Genomic DNA, 10,988 nt, shown 5'->3' on the forward strand with positions numbered 1-10,988 from the left:
TAAGGGTGTTATGTGATACTGCTAACCTAAGACACTATATCGAGACAGAAAGGGGGGAGAAAATGATGAAAGAGCAGATGAAAAATGACGCAACGCTCTTCATCTGACCGAATGTGACTCTTCCACTGCAAACATTTATACTCAGCGTGTTCGAGAAAGAGGGGGAGAGAGTGAGTATGATGACTTCATATGCTCCCCCACTTCTCTCCCTAGCTCCACCCCCCCTTCTTTCTGCAGTGAGTGAGGTGATGAATGTGTGTGTCTGTCTCAGTTCCTATTAATAGTGTGGAGCAGGGCTGGAGGTGTCAAAGCTAAGGAGGGATGAGATCTCTCACTCTCTCTCTCTTTCCTTCACATACGCATACTGAGTTGAAGCTGACTCTACCAGAAAGTCCAGATGTAGCAGAGGTGGAGTTTACATAGGGGAGGGGGTCGGGAAGCAGGGGAAAGGGGGTTAGAGGTCGAAGACAAAGCCAGCAGCAGAGCTTCAAACAGCATACTGATGGATTTACTACCTATATGATGAAGCAAACAACCCACAGAGCCTCTCCGCACAGTGGGGTGAAAGACAGGACTTGAACAGTAGGGCTACACAGACAAACACACTAACACACAGATGCCCAGACACACATACTGTTTAACAATTCACTGATTTAACCCTGTCAGCACTGTGCTACAGGTCTCCAAGAACACTGAAAATGACGTAGATTCCTTCAAGAGACGAGAAGTAGGTTTGCCGTGGAGGACCACTGTTTATACACTCAAGCCTCTAAATTCGTGTACATATTCCTACCTCGTGAGTTGGTAGCCAGATCGGCCACTTTCTGGAAGGCATCTAGGAAAGCAGCTACAGCAACTACTGTCGCCCTAGGAGAAAAGATGAAGACATTCGTTTAATTAAAGAAATAATGATTGCAGAAGCAGTACTTCAAATCTTTCATAGGATATAAGCACACAGGTGGCAGATCAACTAAAGCAATTACATACAAGTGCTGGCAGGCAAACTGATCAGATAAAAGCAAAAAAACCCCAAAAAACTACAGAAAACTAAACAAACCTATCAGATCTTCTTTTGTTCTGACAGGTAGATGAAAAAATCTTTTGCACATGTATGCACGTGTGCATCCATGTGTGCCATGTTTTAGGTTATCAAACTTCCCTCAATTGAGATAACACAAATATTAAAGTATGCATGATGGCGTCTGTGTGTAAGTTAAAACTCAAACGTGCCCTGCTGTGTGAGGAATGCCTGTGTGATTACTTAGAGAACGCTGGAATCTGTCCAGCTCAGCAGAGCAGCTCTTGAGCTGAGTTTGCCACACTTACAGGTCAAAGAAAGGATGGGTGTGGGATCTACCCCGTTCAGCTCTAAAACAGAAATGGGGGTTGTAGCAAGATCACAACTCATACCCGCTTCTCTGTCACCTTGTACTGTTTACCTCGCATTACTACAAATTGCAGTATAAAATACTGCTTCTTCATAACATACCGAAGACGGGGCAAAATCCAACCTGTCCTAAAAAAAGTAGGGGAAGCTTGGTGTAAGAATACTCCCTGTTATACTCATTACAAGCAGCATCTTGCTGGTATCCCCACTTATTGCTTGCCCAGCTGCCTGACAAATCAGGTGCTTTGCTCGCTGGTAACAGGCTTCAATGTCAGGCCAGCTGACTGGTTAACTGACAAACACTGACTCACCTACTTCAGAAACAACAGACCTCTTATGATTAAGATCACAGGTATGGAGATGAAACACTCTTGATGCATGGGCATATATGTGATATCTGATCCCCTCAACAGAGACAAGACTACCTGTCAATCACACATGCTAAAACCACAGAAACACGATTGTCTAGAATTTTTCCAAGGCATGTTTAACCACAAAAGAATGCTTGTTCGAACACTGAGTACCTTAATTTGTAAACAGTTGTTATTTTCCACTGGCAAACAGGGAACCATCACAATACAACCTGGGAATTTCCATAAACAGCTGAGACAGGTAGCTTTCGCAACTGGACAAAACAATAGCTGAATACAGGTTGGTGGTGACTCTCAGGTTTGTGTTTTTACATCATTAATCTTCCGATATAACCATTAAAGTCTATTTTTCTGTATTTTTACTCTGTGTATCCAAAGATACTGTAAGGCAATGGCAGAAGTAATCAGTGGAGTAATCTTTTACTGCATGTCATATTGGGTGAGAGGAACCCAACCTGGGGTTCCAACCCAGGACCAGTGCTAACCATAGATCCACTGTGTTCTGTGCTCTGAAACGGACTTACGTAAGGAAACGATTTAAAATAGACTGAAGGTTTACTGTGCTTAAAGTATGCACAGCATCTAGACACAGCTATATAGTATATCAACTGTCTCCAGACTTAAAGTTGTTAGTTGTTTAGTTGAGTTACACTTATCATCTCAGGAGGACCTCCTACAAGCTTGAAAGAAATGGTAAACAGAACACAAAAGATCAACTGATAAGCAACCTTGATCCAAAAATTTGTTACAGGCCTAAATATTCTGCTACATACAAGTGACAGCCAAGTCTTAGCACTGAGTTAATGACAGAACAGTCATTTCCTTTAACACTCAAAAACTTAATGGAATATTGGCTAATAAATGCTGTGTTGTTGCAGAGCTGACCAGAAGATCCAAGGGTGTGCCCTGCAAATGGAAAAAGAAACATACACACAGGCACACACAGATTCCTTTCTATTTAAAGTCTTGTGCGGGCACCACAGCAACCTCCAGCTGATATCTGTCTCCACTAATTTATACCACGTACGTATAAGTCAACGGATCGTATTTTACATGTAATTGCAGCAAAGTCTTGTTCAGTCAAGTTTATTAATACAAAACAGGTTTGTGTGGGAAGTGGTTTTAACTGAAGCCTGCTTCAGTTCACTGCAATACAATGTGCCGTAGTTCACAATTACAAGATAATCTGCTGTCATCTGTTCCATGCTTTTAGAGGAGAAATGCCAAACTACTTAACTGGTTTATCCATTCACTACACTTTAAGCTCCTATGAGTAAACAGCATTGAAAAAAATGAAACATGAAACAAATCTTTTCAAGATTTTCTGGCTCAATCAACAGTGAATTTAGGAAACAGCTCGACAAATAAATGAATATGAAGTTGTAAAGGAGGAATAATTAGGCTTCAATTTCAGTTTGACAGTCGGTCAAAAAGTACAATAATAAAAAAAACATTGTTGCTACAAGCCTTCAGCTCTGCACAGTACTCCAAAAATGACTGCTACCACTGGCCTTAAAATCTGCAAACGCCCCTGTCCCAGAGTCAAGATAAACGACTTTAACATATCTCTTCCACAAGGCCTTGGCCAAGCCAATCTAGCCTCCCTGTAGACCCTGGTGTAGCACTGCAGAGCGCTCCTTGTGACAATGACACATTCAGGACCGCTGCCCCCTTCTATTCTTAGATCAACAGAAACTGGAACCTGACCGTTGTAAATCTCAATCACTGAGTTTGTGTTTACCTCCACTTGTTTCAAACACAACACACCAATTGTGACAGAGATAGTACTTTGAGTGTGTTTCAAGCATTTTTTATACATATATGTACTACTGTGTAACGGCCTGCTGATCTTCGCATCCATCAACTTTGGGGTCCTATGATTTCCGTAAGAAAACATGAGACAATTACATAATTTGATAAGAAAAACAGAATCAACTGTGAAACGCAGTATACTGCTGACATTGCCAAAATGTGGAAGCAATTTATAAAAATCAGGGTTCTCTCTACCATTTAAAGCGTTTGTTCACAGCACCTAACCTGTATGAACAGGAAAAAAACACTCTGCTGCTATGTTTAGGTGTCACAGACAGACAGACACATACACAAAGTCATTTCGAAGGTGGAGGTGTTCTGAGAGAGATTAGACACTTTCAGATGACATGTGCTTAAATCGTAAAACATCAAATTAAAAGAATGTAAATAAAAAACACGGAATTTAGGAAAAAGTAAGGTGGAATCTGGAAAAAATGAAAAGGGATTTCATAACACCCTCATCAATCTACTTGTCCATCAACTGTCAAAATATTTTGAGGGGTACTTCTTGAGCCCAAATTAGTTTTATAATCATACAATTATTTGAAGTTTTAAGGTGTTTTGTTTTTTTTTTTTCAAAAAATGAACTTCATACCAGATGGAGGGAGGACTGTGTGAGCCAAGCTCGAACACAGCTGCAACAACCATGACCCACCAAACAAACCAAACACTGACAAGTTAAAAGAGGACTGTGATTAGAAATCAGCAGGCCTATATTCTACCCTGCCCTCTTTCTTCAAAGCTCTGTTCTGTGTGCACACATGCATGTCTGTATATGTGTGTGTGTGTGTGTGTGTGTGTGTGTGTGTGTGTGAGTGTGATCGCTGCTTAAAACCAGAATGGGCAGGAAAAAAACACCATATTTGGACCAAAAAAATGACAGAACAGCCCCAACACTGTAATTGGTTGATTTCCTAGTTGCTTTGTGAGAGGGGAGCAGAGGGTCTAAATTACAGAGTAGTCTGCTTTAGGACGTCATTATACACACAGACATATGCCGCTACCACTTCTGGCTAGTCACTTATCCAGGCCAAGGAGGGAAGGTGGGTGTGTTTGTGTTTTACTGTGTGTATGTGTGTGTGTCCTTCTATGTAGCCCAGTCCCCAAACAGATTAGAGAGGTCCTTGGGAGGGGGGTATGCTGCAGTCGAAAGGGTTAGTTTGGCCAAATTTGTAGTGGCTGGAGACAGGCTTTAAAGCAGACAGAAAAAGCCTTATTTGTAGGTCACCATGAGCAAACCCAGATAGCGCACTCTTATTAGCGCTGCAGCAACAAGGGCATCGTTACAGCCAGCCATATGCCACAACCACTGCAGCCTGAAGCAGGGCGTAGGCTGAGTTTGATCAGGCCTGTCTAAAACACTGAAACATGGCCGTGTTTCTATGAATAACACTCAACTCAAGCCATAAAGGAGGAATTGATATTTTCTGGGAGCATCAATGACTAATCCTGATACAACAGGAAAGTGATGTAGGAAATGCTGTAAAACTAACAGGTCAAAGTATGGGTCAATGATTATAGAGTTTAACATTGTATTAATGTCTTCAGCAGAAGGAAAACTTTTCAAAAGCATCTTCATCATCAAGCCGCCACTAACCTACAGTGACTGGATGAACAGATCTCAATGACATACTGTAACTTCAACTCACCTTTTCACCAGTTCAAAACCTGCTAGATTTGTCCTTTTAACATTGCGCCAGTGTCCACACACACAGACATCCCACTGCCAAACAACCAGTCATTAGCAGCAAGGCCACAAATACTCCCCTGAGTGTTAGCATGACAGGGTCACATATTTAACCTCTGAATGATGGAGACACTTGAATAACATATCACCATTAATCAGCCTTAATACAGAGAAAATGGAAGAATGGGACACCGAGTGGCCCCTGGAAAGTATTGTTAAGTCCTTGAGCCTTTATAAAACTGTCAGCATTAGTCTGTCTCAGGACACGTGGACACTTAAATGGCAAGAGAACTGCCATGCATTGTTAATCAAAGAATAATTTAGACCACAGGACATCCATATTTACAGTATTTGCAGGACAATGAGCTTTTATTTCAGCTGTCATATGCTGTTTGTCTCCTGACACGTGGCCACTTAAAACCAACTAGAAGAGGTGGCTGGGATTGGCATCCATTGTTAGGAGAAGACTTTGAATAATTTTGGCAGGAGGTGTGTAAATTTACAGCATTAGAAACACAAATTAAACAGGCTTAAAGAAGACTAAATGGGGGAGAAGGACACATAATGACCCCCGAACAGTATTGTGCAGAGATTAGGCTTTTATATAAACTGTCATTGCTTGTTAGTCTAAGGACACGTGGCGACTTAAAAATTCATCAGAAAGGAATTGACACTGACATCTAATGTAAAAGCCCAGATAAAGTACAAAATTAGTTGATGGAACAAGACTTTTTGGTATATAGGGGGGAAACATGGGGTATTGGAGGTGTAATGCAACAACAGCGATGGGAACGTTGTGGTTCTTAAAAGCTATCTGTGCAACTATAGTCAAGTTTCCATCCAATTTTCCAGAAAACTGTCAAAACCAAATCCAAACTACACATTTCTATCCACAACTGTTATGCAAGTAAGAGCTGAGTGAGTTGCATGCATCGAGATGGTGACTCTAAACCACTCCAGATAAAGAAAGAGCGACGAAATCTCATTTTCAAAAGCCAAAAGAACTAAAACAATGTTGAAATCATGATGAAAATATACACAGTATATTTGTTTCATGTATACATTTGAGGGAGGTTACAGTCTCTTTATCGGTCTGCTTAGATCCGATGTTTTAGTCAGTTTTGTCTCTCGTGTGGAGCGGAAGCTTCAATGGACATTTAAGTCGTGTACATCATGATTTATTTGCTAAGCTTGTTTCTGTTGCACTTTCCTGAAACACACTTAATATCTACATCACCTTGATTTACCTAAATAACCGCAGTGTGTATTACTGAAGTAAATGAAGGCACTAAATGACTAATAAAGTGAAAATAGTTTTAGTTGTATCTATTGTAATAGGTTTTGTTTCCCTTATCAACAAAATGCACAGAAACATACAAAAACATTGTATATGCCCACAAAAACTTCCTCACCTGAGCTGTGACTGCAGTTTTCCAGCCTTGGTGATGAAGTCTTCCCAAATAGGATAGCTGCTCTGTGGGGGGAAAAAAAGAGACACAAACATAAATGACACAACCATCAGAACAGATTTCACTGCTCCCACTGTTACATAACAGTTCATCCAATGTGAGGCCACATGGATGCCTCACCTCACCTGCAGGGCTAAACAGAACAAACCAAGGCTTAAGCTTTCCCAGACACGTCACCCCCAAAAATATGTTTTTCCATCTAGCTGCCAGATTTCTGAGGGAATCGGGAAAGTTAAGGTATTGGATGAACAATAGTTTAGCGGTGTTGCACGTGTTTGAAAGGCGTGAGGTTTGGTCTGAACACACAATAGGTTGTAAGAACAAATTACTTCCAACTTCCCAAACAGCTGGCTTTCATTTTTCTCCTATTTGTCTAACATTTTTTGAATCTACGTTAGCTGTTAATGAGAGAACATACAGACTGTCATGTCCTGGCTTAGCTGGGCTGCAAAATGGGTCACAGGCCTCTTTTGGAAAGATCCCCACACAACAAGAGCACTCATACTATAGTGTAATGAGCCTGGTTCCCGATGGGATTCTAAATTTACCTAATTTAGGTCCTGGGCTGAAAATAGTTGAAGAGCCTTTTATTGAAACTATCACAGCTAGAACAAGGGGCCTAATGCACCGAAAAGAGGAGACGAACAAGGTAGCAAGACAGCACAGGATAGAGTGATGAATATAGCATGAGCACATGTTTGTCACTGATGTGTTACTACTGTCAAGGGCCTGGGGAATGTCATGTTATGCTGCCAAACATTACACCCAACAACCAACTCAACTCTCAGCCCACAGCACCTCATTCTTCCTCTCTCCCGATCTCCCTTACATCACTTTTGTTCCTTTCAATGTCTGCCCTCTGTTTGCATGTCATCCCTATCTCTGCTCACTCCGTCCAGCTTTTCTGAAGAGGCCACCGCCATCAGCTCTGCTCGTTTCAGCGCAGATGTCGCACCCTCCATCCACCGTGGCAAATGGGCTTTCTCTCTATTTGTCCCATCATTTCTTAGTCCTGTTGTTGACAGCTTAGGCTACAAATCAAAATGAGCTCTGAACTTCACTGTTTGAGTACACAACCCATCTGTAGCTATAACAGAAAAGCACTTGAATGTCTTATTAAAAGACAAATACACTGAGCATCTGCATGTCCTCACTAGTGCTGTCTGGTAGCATAGTTATCTGACAGCTAAAAGACAGGGGAGCCATGACCTGCCAAAGTTAGTCAAGTGGGATATAAGACACTCAGAAGTGCTGAATGTCTGGGCAGTATTCATAACAAACTTTGTGACTCCAAATGACCCAGAGGCTGGCCATTTGACCTACACATTTCAAAGCCATCAGACCTCGCGGGTAGTTTTCTACCCTGACAGCTACATTCCCGGCATTCCTTCGGGCAAGTACAACAGCTGGGAAACCTTCTAATTGTCTCATCGGCTAAGCTGTAAAAACACATCAGCCAAAGAAGATGCCCTAGATTTGAGACCGATGACTGCCCTATTTAGTCTATATCCAATGTTTGCCGCTGCTCCACTTCAAGCTGAAATATATGAACATATATGATTGCGTTTCCAATTTTAAAGAATGGAGAAAAATGCACTCACGTGGAACAACATCAGTTGTTAGCTACCACAAACCAAAACTAATGTTAGTTAACATATAGTGAGACCAGAAACACCATACTAGCATCATAAACAGTTACAAATAGTGACTAACGTTTATTAAATTCACTCAACTCTGCTCCGTTTTGTTTATCGACCTCTAAATAAACATTAAGGAGGTCGGTGTGGGTCTGACGCTAAGTTAGCTACCGTTAAATTAACGTAAACGTAACGTTGATTAACCTGACGTACACTGACTTAAGGAAATCCACATTTTCAACTAGACGCTGACTGATGCTTTGAAACTTAACTGGCCGATATAGTGAGCTTTTGCGCCTCGTTTAATGAGTCTCGGATAAAATAATTTGTGTTGCAAAGGTCACTTGGCTTACTTTCATGTCTCCGATAACAGTTTGGAAGAGTCCTCCAAGCGCGCTGCACTCCTTCTCGATAACAGCCTCCATTTTCAGGACCAACTCCGGTGGTCAGTCCCGACTCGGTGAGTCGCTTTCAGTCCGCCACTTCGGCTCTCCAGGAAAACCGAAAACTCCAAAAAAAATAAAAAATAAAAAATCTGAATAAAAACGAAGAAACCTTAAACTGTTCTGCAATAGTTGACCAACAACTTTTATCTCAGCCAAACGTGTAAAGGAACACAGCTGGTTTCTGCTCTGCTGCACCGTTTACTTCAAATCAAAAGAAGCTGTTGGGACGAAAGAGAAATTTAAATCCCCCTCTCCCCTCCACGCTGCAACGCTCATACCCATGGCTGGACCGTGAAGATAATCTTTTGTAGTTTTCGAGTTGAAACTAGAAATAATCCACGATATTCGGCCCGTAACGTTATTCCGTATCTTGACAGGTAAATGCCGACACTTACGGGCGTCCGTACTGCTTTCTCAACACTGAGTAGGTGAAAAAACGCGACGAGAAATAAGCGACAAGCCCGCCTGAATAAAGAAAAAACGCACTTCCGGTTTATTGTTTTCCACCAAAATAAAATATCTGATTAATGAAGGTTCAGAAGTCGTCCTGGAGAGCCAGTCTCTTGAACGGTAATTACGATATTTGTGCTTGAATTTGGCTGAAATGAATAACACAGGTTTTATCATTTCAAGATACTTTGAAAGGTTGTAGGTAAACCTTCAAGCTTTATTTTTGGCATATAACGTGTTATATTTTATTATGAAACTTAACTTACGAAGCTTCCGATACTAAGCCGTTTAGCTTGACTCCAGATGATGGCAGATGCAAGGGTGAGCATTGGACCACAAAGAGCGTCCTTGAATTGCTTGATGTTTCTCGTTTGCAGCATTTCAGTGTACAAAAACAACGCTAAAACAACTGCTGAATATATAGACTAATCTAAATTAACAAAAATAGTTTTGCAAGTATAAGTCGAATTATTTTCTTATCTGTGAGTTTTATTCGAACTTCAGTAAGAAAAGTGTTGAGGATGCATGATACAGGCATAATATTGCCAAACGCCACCATGTTGATGCCAGCATTTTGCTGTTTATGTACAAACATTGGCTAAAGATGGAAAAGTTCAGCAGTTGTAGATAACGGGAGACATCTAGTGGCTCAAATACAAATGACAACAGAATATCAAAAACCCTTTTCCATTTGTTTATTTTGATATATAAACAGTACATAGATACAGGTCCATATATGTCCATAAATGTTTTGTGGTATTGTATTTATAATATCTAATGGAATACTCTTCAGCTTTCTGCGAACAATATAAAAACATTACACTCCAATTATTTGATTAGATATGTGCATACATACTGTATACATTTTATTTAACAGGCCACTCCTTTGTCCTTCTGTGTCACAAGCAGGGAACATTTCCTGTATTGAAGTGCAAGTTGGAAACAGCTGAAACAGATCAAAAGTTCTGCAAGAAGATGTGTTAGAATGTGTTAAGTCCCTGTCAGAGAAACTCATTTGGATATAAAAGAGGGATACAGAACCTCGCCCAGCCTCTTCTCAGCAGGTGCACTGAAATACTCTTGGCTTAGGATATTGTCTGCAAAGCTAAGAGAGCAAGAGGCAGGGATTTTAGGAGTCAGAGCAAATCTCTGGAGTAACTGTGAAGTTTCAGCAAAAAAAGACACAAAGGGTTGACACATTTTACCCTTTAAGAGTTTATCAAAGGGACATTGTTCACCTGGTCAAGTCTTTGAATTGTGCAACAATAGGATTTTTGTTGGAGGTGATACTGCCTGAGACACCGCTGTAAGACAGAATATCCCCATACACTTCCTGTGCTTGCTCTCATAAAGCCCCTGATTGTAGGACGAGACATCTTCTGACTTTGGTGGCTCTTTGTGGTAGCACCAAAAAGACACTGTGGCGAACAGTGCACCCTGCAATGACACAAAACTTTCTTTCTGTAGTTCTGAGACAAAAAGTCTTCATGTAAAACAAACAAACAAACAAACAAACATTAAAACAACTTTACTGGCCAAAAAAAGTAGTAAATACAACTAAAAAAAATCATGTAAAATAGACAATGAGAGGGCAATTCCGCAATGCATTGACACCATTACAAGGGTCAAACACTAAAAACATACCAACGTACTTAATGTGCTGCAGAAATTTGCCTTGATAAAGATCACTGTTTAAAATATTGAGCTGACAAAGGCATTTTTTAATTGA

The 10,988-nt window shown here is 40.8% G+C and overlaps 1 protein-coding gene across 7 annotated transcripts in view; it reads right to left on the reverse strand.

Annotated features, from left to right (window-relative positions):
* Nucleotides 1-9,252, reverse strand: part of LOC143324633 (protein MTSS 1-like) — a 52,259-nt gene extending 43,007 nt beyond the window's left edge. For all 7 annotated transcript variants that reach the window (XM_076737312.1, XM_076737316.1, XM_076737310.1 and 4 more), the window contains exons 1-3: nt 8,717-9,252; nt 6,670-6,731; nt 794-867 (exon numbers count right to left, since the gene is read on the reverse strand). In XM_076737312.1, the coding sequence (XP_076593427.1) occupies nt 794-867; nt 6,670-6,731; nt 8,717-8,788 (208 nt within the window). In that variant the 5' untranslated portion in view covers nt 8,789-9,252. The remainder of the gene's footprint in view (nt 1-793; nt 868-6,669; nt 6,732-8,716) is intronic.
* Nucleotides 9,253-10,988: the final 1,736 nt, after the last annotated feature.

This window comes from Chaetodon auriga, chromosome 8, assembly GCF_051107435.1.
Source record: "Chaetodon auriga isolate fChaAug3 chromosome 8, fChaAug3.hap1, whole genome shotgun sequence".
NCBI lineage: Eukaryota > Metazoa > Chordata > Actinopteri > Chaetodontiformes > Chaetodontidae > Chaetodon > Chaetodon auriga.